At 44.2% G+C, this 15530-nt stretch overlaps 1 protein-coding gene across 4 annotated transcripts in view; it reads right to left on the bottom strand.

Annotated features, from left to right (window-relative positions):
- Positions 1-15530, bottom strand: part of spock1 (SPARC (osteonectin), cwcv and kazal like domains proteoglycan 1) — a 228580-nt gene that overhangs the window by 118628 nt on the left and 94422 nt on the right. For 2 of the 4 annotated variants that reach the window (XM_064325886.1, XM_064325888.1), the window contains exon 3: positions 5211-5253. In XM_064325886.1, coding sequence (XP_064181956.1) covers positions 5211-5253 — 43 coding nt within the window. Of the gene's footprint in view, positions 1-5210; positions 5257-15530 lie in introns of all 4 variants that reach the window. The other 2 variants (XM_064325887.1, XM_064325890.1) reach the window with 1 other exon arrangement.

Raw genomic sequence — 15530 nt, 5'->3', positions numbered from 1 at the left:
GGCAGTGATCTTCATCCCTGGTCTTGGCAGGTCGCAGAGTACGCTGGTTTTGTTTTGTTACCCGGCACTTAATTGATCAGTTAAAGCAGTGCACAGTTAAGTCACCTCACCTGGTTTCTTTTGTCTGAATTGGTTGCTGATATTAAGGACCTGTAGCAATGTAGATCACTGGGGGCTTGTGGTGAAAGGAGTGGGGGGGTCATGATTTTTTAAAGATTCAGTACACACACAATTTAGCTGCCCTCTTTGGGATATAATGAGGTTATACTTCAGTTGTACTTTGCAGAGTTTTTTTTGAATTTCTTTGCACTTATAAGATTTTTTGTATGCAGAGTTTTTATTTAGTATTTATACACTTTAGCTAAATCTTGCTCTGTGAGTGGAACCCACACATTGCTGGGGCAATTCTGATGGCGTAGGTGAATATTTTCAACCACAGGAGTTTGAGAGTTTGATTTGCACGTTCCTTTTTAAGACATGAAAGGCACTTTGTCCTTGGTGAACTTCACTGTTGATCTTATTTTCAGGCTCTGGGATGTTTGGTGATTACAGTGTTGTAATGTATAATTTCTGAGTGAGAATCTGTGGGTGGTTCCCTGCGATTGTTATAAAAGTGCTCTTTTTTTGGAATATCATAACTTTATCTTCCTTCATAATTACATATTTCTTTATCTATTTTTTCCCTCAACTTGTTCGCTATTTTGCTCTCGTCAAAATTCAGAATTTCTTTTAATGGGCATGAATATAAATGAGAAATATTTGATCCTTCCCCTTTTCTCTCATTCTCTGTTTGTTTCTCCCTCTCTCCATCTCTCTCCCCACCCCTCTCCCTCTCTTCTTTCATCCTTCCCCCTCTCTATCACTGTTTGATATCCAGCAGTATTGATCTGTTGGTGCTGTGGTGAAGCCCAGATCGATGCAGAGAAATGGAGACTCTCCTCGCTGGCCAGAATGCAGCGTGGCTGCGATTTCTGACAATTAATCTTTGATATGATTTTGTGGGTGGTTAGGAAGAGAGAAGGTGGTCATCATTAAAGCTAAGTCCAGGAATGGCCTTCACAGCTAGGCTCCCCCTTATGTAAAGCTATCATTCGCTAATAAACATTAAAGTTCTCCTCCAGAAAGGTCATATCATTTCTTTGCTTTCAACTTTTTATGCCTACTTATACTGTAGTACAACTTATCGAATAAATGTCAACTTATTAAGAAAATTGTTTATGACTGGTTTCACTAGTTAGACTGCACAAGCAAAGTAAATCGGTAATACAATTCTAATTTCAGTTATAGATAAATAATAGCTATTTGGACAGGATATTATTATTATTATTTCGAATCAGTGCTAAACCCTAAATTAAACTTAAATCAACAAAGCTGCATATTTAAAAACAAATAAGCATATTAACTATTTCCTGTTTTTATATTTGAAATCCATGACCCCTTTATATAATTAACAGATATTTGGTGCCAGCAGTAATTTCAGCATTTCTAACAACGGGCCTGATTCTGCAGCCATAATTTGTATTGCTGTTTCTGTACTTCATCGGCTTGCCACAATAAACAATGAAAGACGGTAGATCACAGAACTGAAGACACAGAATGAACAGTACAGCGCTAGCACGCGGTTGCCAGCCGAGCTAACACCCATTACACACGCTGCCGTTCATCAGTGCAAGGCTACGAGAACTGAAAAAAAAAAAAGCAATGTTCTGGTCATTTACAATAAGAAAATGAAAAGAGATCTGAAATGACGGGGCAGAGTGTGAGGAGCGGACAGAAGCAGTGTTAGTGTGACAGATAATGGCTTTCAGCTTTCATCATTTTCTAACAGTGGTTCCATTACCACGGCGTGGCTGAGACTAAGAAGGCCTGCGTGTCCGATTCCCCTGCAGTGCTCACATTTCTTCATTTCGTATTTACCGTGCATTTATGCAGTTTGCACACTGTCTGCCCAAACAAGGATGTGTGTGTGTGTGTGTGTGTGTGTGTGTGTGTGTGTGTGTGTGTGTGTGTGTGTGTGCGTGTGTCGTGAACTGCAAAAGTCAGCCTCCTCACGCGGTGGACCTCGGCTATCCTGATAAGGAAATCTTGCCTGCGCTGCAAGGCACGAGCTTTCGCTTTATTGCGGTTAGTGCTCTGATCACTTCCTTTTCAAAGCGTAACACAGTGCCATGGTGACTTCGGTGCCACGTGAAGGTGACTTCAATCCCACAGTAGTGAATAATGGCTTTAATACTGACACAGCATGGGTAGATGCTGCATTTTTTTCAGCTCTGTTAGGAAATGAAATGGGGAGGGACATGCGACATGAGCAACTAATAATAGAACGCTGGTCCAAAACTGCAGTACAAGCTTCACCAATCCAACTCCACCCTCCATGCCCCACAGGACCCCAACCTTCAGGCCGTCCTTCCACGGGAGGCTGCAGCAACATACAAGCAAGCTTGTTACATCACAGGCTTGTCACAACTGAAGTGAGACTACTCAGATTTCCGAAAAGGAGCAGGGTGAACCGTGGCCAGGAAGTCACACAACCCCACAGCACAGCTGGAGTCACAGGACATGAGACAGTGTCTGTACCCTGGGGGGAGGGGGGGAGAGAGTACTCAGTGCTGACATAAAATATTCATAAGCTTGTATGATTTCCACATTCCCACATAAGTCTCCATTTCAATTATCTTTCATAAATGGTTTTCTTCAGCTTATTAACACAATACAGGTCTGGCTCATTTCTTTTTGTGCTGTTGTGGAAATCCTCATTTCCCGTACATAATTTAGTTTCAGCGAACAGGTGTCCGCACTTTCAGCAATTACAGCCCTCCACATTTCATCTGCCAGTATAATTTAAACAATTAAAATAAAAACAAACATTTTAGTAAAAGTTGCATACATTTACATGTGTGCGAGTATTATGTACACTCTCTAATTGCCCTGTTTCTTGAATGTGTTAAACATTCATTAACATTTTGATTCATATTTCCAAAACAAAAATGCATGGTAAAATATTTGAATTTTACGTGCGCAAATAGGTGATCTGACTGATTAAAAAGTATTAGGAGCTGAAAAATGTGTTTTCATGGCATGCAAAGATATTTCTGGCATAATGTGGCTCAACGGTGTACATCATCATCCTTCATTAGACATTATAAGCGCCTAATTATGAACAGTTAACCGACTCAAGGATTTACGTTGTGGTCAGGAGAAAAACCAGCATACACACAGTTACAGTCCCCCAGGACCAAGACGGATAACCTCTGGCCACATGCTCACAAGGGTAGAGATGATACAGTTGTACAGAGGTTGAGTGTTGAGTGAGTCTGTCTGTACTGTACAACTGTATCATCTGTACTTGTTGGATGTTATTTTCTGAAAAGTAAGAGCGAGGATCCCGGTTTCTCTTCGTAAAGCAGGTGTGCATAACTATGGCCTGTGAGAGACCTGGTGGGTCCCAGTACATATTATTGTTTTTGTTGCCACCGGATATTCTGACTTCCGATCCTTCCACCAAGCACAGCAGCGATGGTTCACCTGAGTCTGAACACAGCACACCGCTTTCACCAAGCGCTACGTGAGCAGTCTTCAGCTGTAGTTCATTAATTTAAAAAAACTATTTACATCAAATCAAGCAAATAATTTAATTAATCAAATAATTAAGAATAAAATTTGGCACGAAATCCTGAAATGCATCAGTTCTTGCTGTGGACCCTTATCATAGATAAAGCACTTGGCTCTGAGTCACAGAGAAGCAGAAGATTAGCTTTTTTCTCTGGAAAGAGGGAGCAAAAGGTCCATTGCAGTGCACCTCCAGTAATTTGTGCTTTCCGTTAACAAGCAAGCCAAATTCTTGGCCTAATCATATTCAAATATCCTGCTTGTGCATTAGAGGCTGTTCAGCTATTATCTGGTCATTTATTCTACATTAATATTTCATATATTATCAGTAGAGATGTGTTATGCACACACAGGCAAGGTGCTAAGAATATTTTAATGTGCTCCCCCACCCGCCCAGAGTTGTAATTCTAGACTGAGGGGGGGAACAGGTAGGGGGGGTGGGTAATGAGCTAAAACACAGCCCTTCCGCAGGGGGCGGGGCCACACGCAAGTATCTTGAGCGTAGGACAGAGCAGCACTGCAAACAAGACACCGGAGGAGAGAGAGTATCCACAGCCATGGTGAGCTCGGGTTTATTAACAGCTGAGTTCCAAGCTATCCCCAATTTTTTTTTACCACCAAAATTGCTGAGCAGGAAACCCAAAGCAGGCCCGGCCATGGAAACGAAGCACAGCTGCTTTCATACATTTTTAAACAGCGGGCGCGAATCGGAATAAATCAGAAACACTTTTACACGCATCCTCGAGTATTACGACCAACACAGGCCCGCTCTGAATACTGCAGCGATGGCACAATGAAAATGTAAAAAATCGCACATAATGGCAAACGCGATAGACGGCGATCTTCATCCAGATTTCGGTTTTCAGCGCCTCTATTTAAATACGTGATTTTCGGGCCCGCGGATACAGCCGCGCCTTCGCCAAAGCGGATAACCGCATTACCCCCCTCAGCTGGGGGAGCTGGAAAGACCGGCGCGTGTTTGCGCAGCCCGTGCCATTACGGCTAGCCAACGGTGTCGGCACGGCAACACAAATAAGGAGCAACGCGTTAACGCCCGCGCTTGCCTCCCGCCGCGGCGCGGGAAGGGCGTCCTCGCCACACCTCCGCACGCCATTTTGGACACGCTGTTCCGCTGGCGTCCGTTTATTGCATTCGGGGGCTCGGCTCGACACAGGGGAAATTACCAACGTCGCTGACAGCTGGTACGAGATCTCATTTTACCCACAATGCCGTCTGTCCCCTCCTGAGAGGGTGCGGGAAGGACAGTGATATCATTGGACCGGCGTGCTTGAGATTGCCGGTAGTAGCTGATGGCTGTCTCACTGTCGCTCATTCGAAAAAGGGATCGGATTTTAACAACAGAACAAATAACTGATGTTCAGCCTCGGGGGGATCAGCCAATTAGATTGGCCGTATTTAAATTACGCTCAAATGATGGCTGTGATGCAGGGGAATCATTAAAGATGGCTAATGTTTGTGTGCGCGAGTGTATTATTCGACAAACCGTGCCCAATAATAAAAACGCTTGGGAATGAAAACGCTGAAGGGAAGCAGCTCAATGTGCTGTCGTCTTGCATCGGCGAGGCCGTCAGGCTCCTTACCTTGGTCAAGCGACTGGCCGAGACTCCAGTTTCTGAAGTAATCGTCCTGGAAGAAAATTCAAAACAGAAAGATAAGTGTTCACCGCAACAGGCCGGCTCTCAGTCGACACCACCAGTTCAGTACGATGACAAGAACAACGCACCTCAGAGTGTTTATTTCTAACCTGCTCTAACGTGAAGGTGAGCAATAGTGATAGGAGGAGTAAGTATGGAGGTAAGGGGGCATGACAGAGGAACTCAAAGCTAAGAGGATGGTGATACAGACTGACAGTCTTCTCTCACACCCAGGAGACCATTTCAGCAACTGTCATCTATCCACAATACACACCAAACAAAACAATAAGCCTCACACACACACACACACACACACACACACATGCACTGTCTAAGGCGCTTTAGTTAAAGAGGATACAGCTGCCACACCACTTTCTCTCAAGAGTCACACTTTTTCTTTTTTCTTCTTCTCAACATCTGTTCCACATCCAGGGTGCATATTTATCATTTCAATTAGTCAACATTTATCATATTTCTATAGGGAAGAATAAAAATGTTTACACTAAGCAATGCATGCTACAGAACGAGTCCTTTGTTTTATAAATATCTTTAAAATACCACAAAATGTCTGTGTGAGCATGTGTGTACGTGTATATTTTTGCACCATACACTAAATAATCTTGAAGTGATTAATATGTGCCTAGCTCAAGTCTCCAGGGGGATTTCACAAAACAGGATTACTGTGTTAGCTGGATAACTGCGCTGAGTAAAACCCGGAACAGCTCTTTTTACTTCAGTCCATGTTCTAGATTTGGGTGGCTCCCAGGTTTTACTCAGTGCAGCTATCCAGCTAACTCAGTAATCCAGCTTTGCGAAACAAGGCGCAGGTTTAAAGAAAACATGAAACAGATATAAATATTACAAAGAAGGCAATGCAACTCCAAACACGAACAAGGAAGCAGTCAGGAACTCTCCACAAACTAAAAGCCCAAAAGTCATCTGGCCCTTCAGAATAAAAGCCTGCACTCAATAGTCCTGTTCACAGAGTTTGAATGAGCCTGGTTGTCCATGCTCTATTTGCATTATTATCTCCATGTCACAGATGAGTGATTTGGCCATTTTGGATGCAAACATCAGTTTCAATCTAGTGGACTATGCAGCACTTACAGTATGCAGCTGAATGTGGCCATAATTGGTCATTACCATTAGTTTGCCCACAAGAAGACATTTTTTCCCCCCCGTTGTTTTTAACATATGATTAGGCTAAAAATGTTGCATTACTGTAAGTAACAGCAATATGTTTGAAATCACATATTTTCCTGTATGTAATTATAGCATAATAGTAAGGAGCTTGAATACTGTTTAATTGGGAGAATGGCAAGAGAACAATGTCGGCATTCATGTCCCGGAACCAGCGATGCAAACCATGGGGGCATTATCACATTAGAACACAAATGGCAACGACAGAACTCATTTAGGTGAGCTTTGTGTTCCGGCTAAATTCCATTAAAAAGGAATATTCAGAGGCCCTGTTTTCTCCAGATTTCACAAATTGGTTTAAGAAAGCCATAAAGCGCCCCCACCCCGCCACAAAAAAATCATTCATTCTTTTCTGCCTTTTCGTCTATTTAAATGAGCAGCTTCGCCACGAAGGGTTGTTTTACTCCAAAATAAAAGATTCAATAAATTTTTTTTTTCTCTCTTTCTCCCTCTGATTGATTGTTCCTAATCCCCTTGAACGATCCTGTTCAGGGACGGGTTGCTAAGAGCCAATTGCTATTGGCTGTTCAGAAGACAAAGTCAAAGCCAATCATAAAATACCATTCATCAGCCATTGCTTCAAAAGGATAACCTAGCTGCTAGGATAGATTTTGGAGCGAAGAAGAATTAAGGTAGGACTGGAACACAGGGGAAGTCAATTTTGGAAGGAAATTCACAACCATGGGGAATAAAACCCTTTTATTAGAAACATACCCTAGAGCAAACTCAATCCTGGAGACCCACTGTGTATGCTGCCTTTAATTTTTACCATAATTGCAATCTCTGAGTTGTAATGAGCTGTTAATTGTTCCTAATTTGGCATAAATGTGTACTGCAGGATGATTTACTCTCTTAAGGTCACATTGTGTCAGACATAGCCACGTATGTCATGAAGGATTAATATTACACATTCAAACCCCATCACTTTTAATCAGTCAGACCAACTGATGCTTTCATTTTATGTACTTTGCTGTTTGACAAATGATCTCTTTAGACAGAGGTTACATTGTTTAATTGATTCAATTATAAACTGACAGGTGAAACCAGTATATACAGTAAAAAAGCAACAAAAAGATTATTTTTATTATTATTGTTGTTGTTGTTGTTGTTATTTTTATTATTATCACATTATATTATATTATAATATTTTCAGATTTTACGGCGATTTGGGGGGTCACGGGTGGTGTGGATGTAATTAAATATCCCATTTTTGAGAAATGAGAAATAATTTCAAATACTGTATGTGGTATGAGCTTCCAGAATATCGTAAAACTGAATGAAAATCAAAAGTACATATCAGGTGGAGATGAGTAAAATGCAAATTTGTGTCAAACTAAATCTGACAAACTGTCACATTTTCATATTTGTAAGCCACACGGACCGCGGTGAATTCTATCCGGTAATTAAGTTAACGGAATTGTCTCTGAAGTTTTGGTTATTTGATGCTCACTCTGGTTATGTGCGGATGATGAGCTTTCACAAATTCACATCTGTGTCATGCCTTTGAAGTGCTAATTAAACAGGCCTCGCTGATGTGGATCCTGTCTGCCTGATTAACTTTTGTTTTTTTTTTTTACAGTTGGCGTTTCTCCTCTTCTGTCGTTACGTAACTCATCTCCCCATTCTCAGGAAAGGCAATTATAACTTCACCTTCTCATTCTTTCTTCTGTTTTTGTTCTCGTTCTTTCCGCCTTCGTTCATCCTGGCTCACTGGGTTGCAGACGCAGCTGCTCGCTGCGGTCCAGGCGTGAAGCGAACCCAGTCCTGAGCTCCTGCCGTGCCGTGCTTGGTTCGAACCACGCTGGGCGCCTGAGTCTGATTAGTCCTATGAGTGGAGGTGTATGAACTATTTCGAATCCCCTGCAAATGCCAGCACGCTGACCTTACAAACCCGAGAAGCGGAGTCTTCAAAGGTTTTTTTGTGCAAAGCATACACGCTGTTAGAGTTCGACATGAATTCTCTCATCAGACCAGGGTTTTTTTCTCTGCTGAAAGTAATTTAAAAGTATCTGCTAGGTGAAAATTCACACTACGCCTCATTAACAAATCAGATCCCTTTGAAACAGACCAGTATGAGGCGCACTGACCCTAAAGATGCTCGGTCTTGTCGTACTGAAGTCCAGCACTTCGACTCGAGTTTGGCTCGACTCACAAAAACTGTGACTTATGACATGTACTTGGACTCAACCATCTGTGACCTGGGAGTTTTTTACTTGTCGGCTTGCAACTCTGAGGTTGCAGGTTTGATTTCCAGGTCTGGATAGTGCCACTGTACGCTGGAGCAAGGCACCTGAATTGCTCCAGTAAATAAATATCCAGCTGTGTAAATGGATTGTATGTAATGAATGTAAGCTGCGGAAGTAGCTCTGAATGAGAGCATCTGCGAAACGCTACTGTAAATGTGCGATGACTAATGATAGCGAGGGAAAGCGTGATCATCGTGTTTTTGCTTCATGACACAGAAGCAGCGTACACACGGCAGCTGCAGTTTCTCCTTCTTCTGTCCACCGCATCCACACGGGCAGAGAAAACACAAAATGCTTCCAGCAGTGATCCTCATAAAGACTGACAATCCCCTGGCAGCTCGGATCAGTTAGGGAGGATGCCAGCCAAAGCCAGTGGACACTTTCCACACAGCTCTGATCGGATAAAGACGATGCCCAGCTGCAGCTAGCACAGGAAGGCAGTGGACACTTTGACTGACAGGAGCAGAGAATTGTGGAATGTAAAGCATGTAAAACAATGTTTTTTTTTAAACATTAACTTTCCGAAACCGGCATGCCAAAGACCACGCCCGCTTTCCACCGCTACTGGCCAGGTAAGCAATGGACTGGATTTCAGGTGGTCTGCTAATTCTCAAATGTTGTTTGCTAATTCTGAAATGTTATTAGAAGAAGAAGAAGAAGAAGAAGAAGAAGAAGAAGAAGAAGAAGAAGAAAGAAGAAGAAGAAGAAGAAGAAGAAGAAGAAGAAGAAGAAGAAGAAGAAGAAGAAGAAGAAGAAGAAGAGAAGAAGAAGAAGAAGAAGAGGAAAGAGAAGGAGAAGGAAGGGGAAGGAAGAGAAGGAGAAGGAGAAGGAGAAGAGAGAAGGAGAAGGAGAAGGAGAAGAGAAGGAGAAGAAAGAGAGAAGAGAAGAGAAGAGAAGAGAAGGAAAAAAGAAGAAGAAGAAGAAAGAAGAAGAGAGAAGAAGAAGAAGAAGAAGAAGAAGAAAAAGAAAAAGAAAAGAAGAAGAAGAAGAAGAAGCAGAAGCAGAAGCAGAAGCAGAAGAAGCAGAAGCAGAAGAAGCAGAAGCAGAAGCAGAAGCAGAAGAAGAAGAAGAAGAAGAAGAAGAAGAAGAAGCAGAAGCAGAAACAAAAGAAGAAGAAGAAGAAGAAGAAGAAGAAGAAGAAGAGAAGAAGAAAGAAGAAAGAAGAAAGAAGAAAGAAGAAAGAAGAAAAAGAAGAGAAGAAAGAAGAAGAAGAAGAAGAAGAAGAAGAAAAGAAAGAAGAAGAAGAAGAAGAAGAAGAAGAAGAAGAAGAAGAAGAAGAAGAAGAAGAAGAAGAAAGACCAGTTTAAAGTTTGGTGATGTTAAGATCGTTGTGATCATCACATTTAATGATGGGTTGCAGTGACTTTTATTTCATACTCAGTAACAAACAATTTGTCTTCCTCGCTATCATTGCTGTGCCCATCACAGAGACTAAAACTGCATTGACCCTTTAACCTCATCGCTGACTCAGTTGTCATGACAATAATGTTATAGAGCATATTCTCATATCCTGTAATTACCTTTAGTGAAGAATAGAGTCGCCTAGCCTAACCCAAAAATAAATATAATGGAAGACATTAGTTGAGAGTTTCATAAACACTATTACAAATGTTTCCGTGTGGACTACAAAGACGCCGTTAATGACTCCACTTCTTGTCAGTTACATGTTTATACATTTGATGAGCGACAGAATTCAATGACAAAGTCGATCGAAAATGGAATGGTGGTGACGCTGTAGTGATATCCATCGGCCAATCATATTTCGCCTAACTGTAAACTGGCCTGAAGAAGAAGCTGAACTGCACCGCTAACATGAACACGTCTGAAGAGAAACCGCGAGTGCACTTGCCAATACGCGCATTTGTAAGACTCTGATCATAAAAGGCACACAGCGGGCACTGAGTCCCGCCCCTTTCTATGACGAACAGCTTCTTGGCCCACCTTCTAGTTCAGCTGCTTTGGGAACAAAAGGTATGAACAAACAACACTGTCCGACAAGGTCGCACGACGCGTTGTAAGAAACTATTTGTTTGAAGCACGTGGAAGCCGTCGCTTCGGTTCGGAAAAAGGTTGTTTTTTTCCATCCAATTATTTTATTAAAAAAAAACCTCTGCGTGCTCCTGGATGCTGTTTTTCTCCCCCTTTGCGGATGTAAATAAATCTTACCTGGTTAATTTAAGAGAGGGGATGCTCATCTGGGGCCCGATGAAAGATGCCTGCTCACCCATATCAAAGAGGTCTCTGATTAGACCCACAGTGGCCACATTTTTACCTTCAGTGTTTACGCCACGGTATTATTTCTGACCGAAGGCAGCGATGACAGCTTGCGAAAGCCTCGGTAAAAAAAAAACTGCTCTTCATGTTTGCTAATTTGGCTCCTTTCAATGTTTGTGACCCGGGAGCTCCTTCCTTTTCATTAAGAGTAAAGGAGCTGGCAGTGATTTGTGATTGGTGTACACAAGGCCGAAAGGCTTCTCCTAATTTGGCTGCTCCTAATTTGCGCTCAGACGCAGAGGAAGGGGGGAAAGACCGAGAGTGAGAGCCAACGGAACCAACAGATCACTCCGGGACAGGGCAGGCAATTAAAAAGAGATGAGCTTGACCGTCCGGCAATAAAAAATAATCACGATCCTTCCAGCGTCGCAGGCATTAATAACCCTGTATTTCTAACTACAAAAAAAAAAAAATTGAAATGACGCTGTCTTCGTGAATCGCTAGCTAGTCTAAACAATGCGCTAAACGTCGCTGGGCGAAACGGCGCGGCTCGACACGGTTCCCACGCGCCACCGTCGGCGGGCGCGATGGAAAATCGCCCGGGGTCACCGCCCCGCCCACCGTCTGCCCGGCATCGCCCCAGCGTACCCGTGTTCCCCCGCCCCCCAGGATAACGGGCACATTCTGAATGAAAGCGGGAGCGCAGGAACGAGAAGGGAGAGGAACGCACGCGGAGCGCCTCGGCGGCGCTACCGCAGAGAGCGATAATTCGCCCCCGCCCAACGCTGAACGCCGCGGCGTAGCTGCGCTGCGGCCGCTGTTTCGCTTGTCGCCGCGGGCGCGGACTGAGCTGCCGCTTTGAAGACGCCGGGCTGGACACACAGATAGGAATTAACTCCGCGGGCTTCTTTCTGTTTTTTTTCTTTTTACCATCCAGAGGCACCGAGGGAGAATTACAATAATCACCTGAATTGTCATGGCGGGAGAGAGGGAGGGAGAGCTGGCAAACAGCGGGCCTTCTGGGAGAGATTAGTGCACTTACAGGGGCTTTGGGAGAGGTGTTGTGTTGTGTGTGTGTGTGCGGGGGGACAGAGGAGCCATCCAAACACATGCTCACACAATGAGAATCTCACGCACAGTCACACACACAACCACACATGCACACACAGTCACACACACAACCACACACACGCACACACGCAATCACATACACAACCACACACAATCAGACACACACACATGCACGAACACAGTCTCTCTCTCTCACACACACACACACACACACACACACAAAAGCACCCAATAAATAATTTCACAGGATTTTTTTATCAGATGTTCAGGTAATATAAAATTTCTTTTCACAACTATGACTACTCTTGGGTCGGAACCACAGCTTCTATTGGGTCTGAACCACAGGGGCTATAGGGTCAGGACCACAGCTACTGTAGGGTCTAAAGCACAGCTACTGCAGGGTCTAAAGCACAGCTTCTGTAGGGTCTAAACAAGCACATCTGGTGTAATCTTTCAGAGCCCTTACACACTAAGCCGTGGAGGCGATGAGAAGAAGCACGTTTTCCCCCACAAGAATAAGAAATAAACGCCGAACACAAAATTGGTCTCGATGACGGCAGTCATCCGGAACATCCCTTCATTTGGGGAAACATAAATAAAGGAATAAGAACGGACGGCTGAGGGCGAGTTCAGGCCCGAGGTGGTGCTTGGTGACAGATGAGCTGGGAGATGAAATATCGCATTATGAAAAAATTAATTCCCATCTACTCCCGGCCACACTACGCGCCTTCCTGAGCTCACGAGTCGAGCCCTGCGTTTCCGCCGTGCTTGTGCGCGTGCGATGAAACAAGGGTCCACCCCATGCGTAACCGACTATTCTCCCTCCCTGGTACCCCATGTCCTTAAGCAACGCTCATGTATATTACCAAGCGGTTGAGGCTAAGTGTCTGGTTTAGGGGGGCAACAGCAGAGCCCCACCAGGGGGACTCTGGCACTCAAACAGGCAATCGCCGGGCCGGCTCCTAAACGACTCGCCCCAGGGGGGTTTCCGAGACGCGCTCTCTAAGGCTGCGGGGGCCGTACGCGCGCGGGTTTCCTGATTTCCTTAGCGCTCGACCCGCGCGAATATCGCGCTAGCGGGGTGGGGGCCCGGTGGGGGCTGGGGGGGGCATGGAGGAAAAGATGCCCCCGTCTGAAGCTGTTATTCACACAAACCCCCCCCCCCCCTTCGCTCCCTCCCCCCTCCGTTTGATTTAACCTACCGGCCAGCTAAGGAGAGGCCTAGAGCTTTCACCCCCCTACCCCCCCCCTCTTCATTAGCAAGGCAGCCCCATCCTCTGTAGTAGCCCCTTCACATTTAATATCAGCCCTTTAATAGAGCACGGTGCATCACGGGCCCAAGCATGCAATCACACCTGCCTTTACTCATCAATCACTCCTGAAGAAGGAAAAACACAACACGCACGCATACTAATGATAATGGCTCATGGTAGCCATAACTTACCTCCACTTCCTTCATACGAATGCAAGGCAGGAGAAAGAGAGAGAAGGAGTTATTGATAGCATTGATGGTTATGACAAGTAAAAAACCAATTAGACTCCTAAAACCCTGCATAATCAGCTGAGGGAATCATCATGTTTATATTTCCGTGAAGCTGTCACATACATTCAGCTCATAGCTGCCTGCACACTGTAGAGGGGAAAAAAACACTTGTAAAGGAAAAAGTGACCCATATAGAATTTCTTTGTCCTTATTGTAGTATGTACTATGCAGTGGCATATATTATTGCAGTTTGTGATTAGTATTTTTTATCATGTACCATTGTGGGAAGATTAATTAAATGTAACACAGATTTTTGAAACACACAACACAAGCTGTCAGATATCCACTATGGTATGAGAAAACAGAAAGTGAGAGAGAGGGGGAGCAAAAAGGAAATAAAGGTGAGTGAGGAAGACAGGGAAAGAGGAGCGATAACAGAAAGAGAGAGGGAAACAATCTCTATGCCACGAGGACCGTTTGTGTACACACACACCCACACACATGCACGCACACGCACACGCACACACACATACACGCACACACACACACACACACACACACGCACACACACATACACCCACACACACACACACATAAACACACACACCCACACACATGCACATACGCACGCACACACATAAACACACACACACACACACACGCACACACACACACACACACACACACACACACACACACACATGCAGCAAGAGAGAGGCCCCAGCCATTAACTTGCTCAGATAGAGTGACTTCCAATTTGAGAACATTCTCGCTCATGAAATGAGACTCTCAGGGAACCGATCACTTCCATTCCGACGTCGATGTTCTCAAAGTGTCCCTGTAGCAGTGAAGCAATGGCGTGAACCGTCTCTATACGCAGACACTTCACTGCAATAGTGTGGGGGCCCTGCATTGATGCTTACTCAAAAACGATAAAAAGCTTCCTACACAGTATTGGTCACACGGAAAAATACCAGGGCAATTTTAGAGCCACTGTGTATTGCAAAAAAAAAACAAAAAGCAAACTGCGTTGCCATAGATACAAAACTCCTAATAAGCTCAAAATAAGCTGCGCCATGCCCCTGCCGAATCGACCCTCTTAAAATGCCTCGCCGCGGAGAAGTCGGCCATACGGTTCATTCTTTAGTGCAAGAAAGTCAACTCTTTCCAGGCCCCGGAAGTGGCAGGACATGGAGATTTGGGGGAAAAAAAAGGGATACAGCAACGCCATCGTAGCCATCGGAAGAGCTCTTCCGCTGCAGCGTGCGGTGCAAGTTGTTCACAGTGTGACTTTTCTTTGAGAAGGAGCTGAGCGAGAAACAAAACAGCACAGCTGAGAGCGCAGAGCTCCTGGTTCAGGGCCAGCTTCCTGCCCTCGCTGAGCCGGGTGTTAATGCCCTACTGGGCGTGCACTGTCAGCAGCAGCTTGGCACTGGACAATAGCCATTACAATGTGTTTTTTTTTTTCTTTTCGTTTCAACATAAAAACCCTCGTCTAACCTTTTCAGATGTATGCTCGTAAGAAGGGCGTGTGCTCCATGCACAGAATCCTCCAGAAGGTTCAGAACTGAGCCGTGTTCCTCTGTAGACAAGACTGTTGGACCGCCACACTGTCAGGCAACTGCGTTATGGAGTTTTCATTGTGTCAAGCTCCATAACACTAGACACAGCCTGCCTAGTGTCATACAGAAGAGTTTACATCGTGGGTGTGACTGTTACCACTTATGCAGTCCGAATGAATTTTTATGCTATATGCGTATTTCCAATGCCTTTTTTTTAGATGAGAATGATCATCTAAAAGCACAGTAGTGCTTTTCGAAGGTCCATAAGGGCACTTTCCAAGCACAAGAGTGTCATGATAATGTCTGCTAAATTCAAAACACAGACTACCAAAAGCAGGTACTTTCTAGAATATTTTTTATGATGAAATAATATTAATACATAAATGGATCACATTCACCCAGACATAAAAGGTTTGCATCAATCTCTGCAGGTCAGAGAAGCAACCTTGCCTTTTTCACAGTGCATATTTAATGCAAAAGATGCCTTATT

The sequence above is a fragment of the Anguilla rostrata genome, chromosome 3 (genome assembly GCF_018555375.3).
Source record: "Anguilla rostrata isolate EN2019 chromosome 3, ASM1855537v3, whole genome shotgun sequence".
Taxonomy (NCBI): Eukaryota; Metazoa; Chordata; class Actinopteri; order Anguilliformes; family Anguillidae; genus Anguilla; species Anguilla rostrata.
This window is presented reverse-complemented; position numbering and strand designations above follow the sequence as displayed.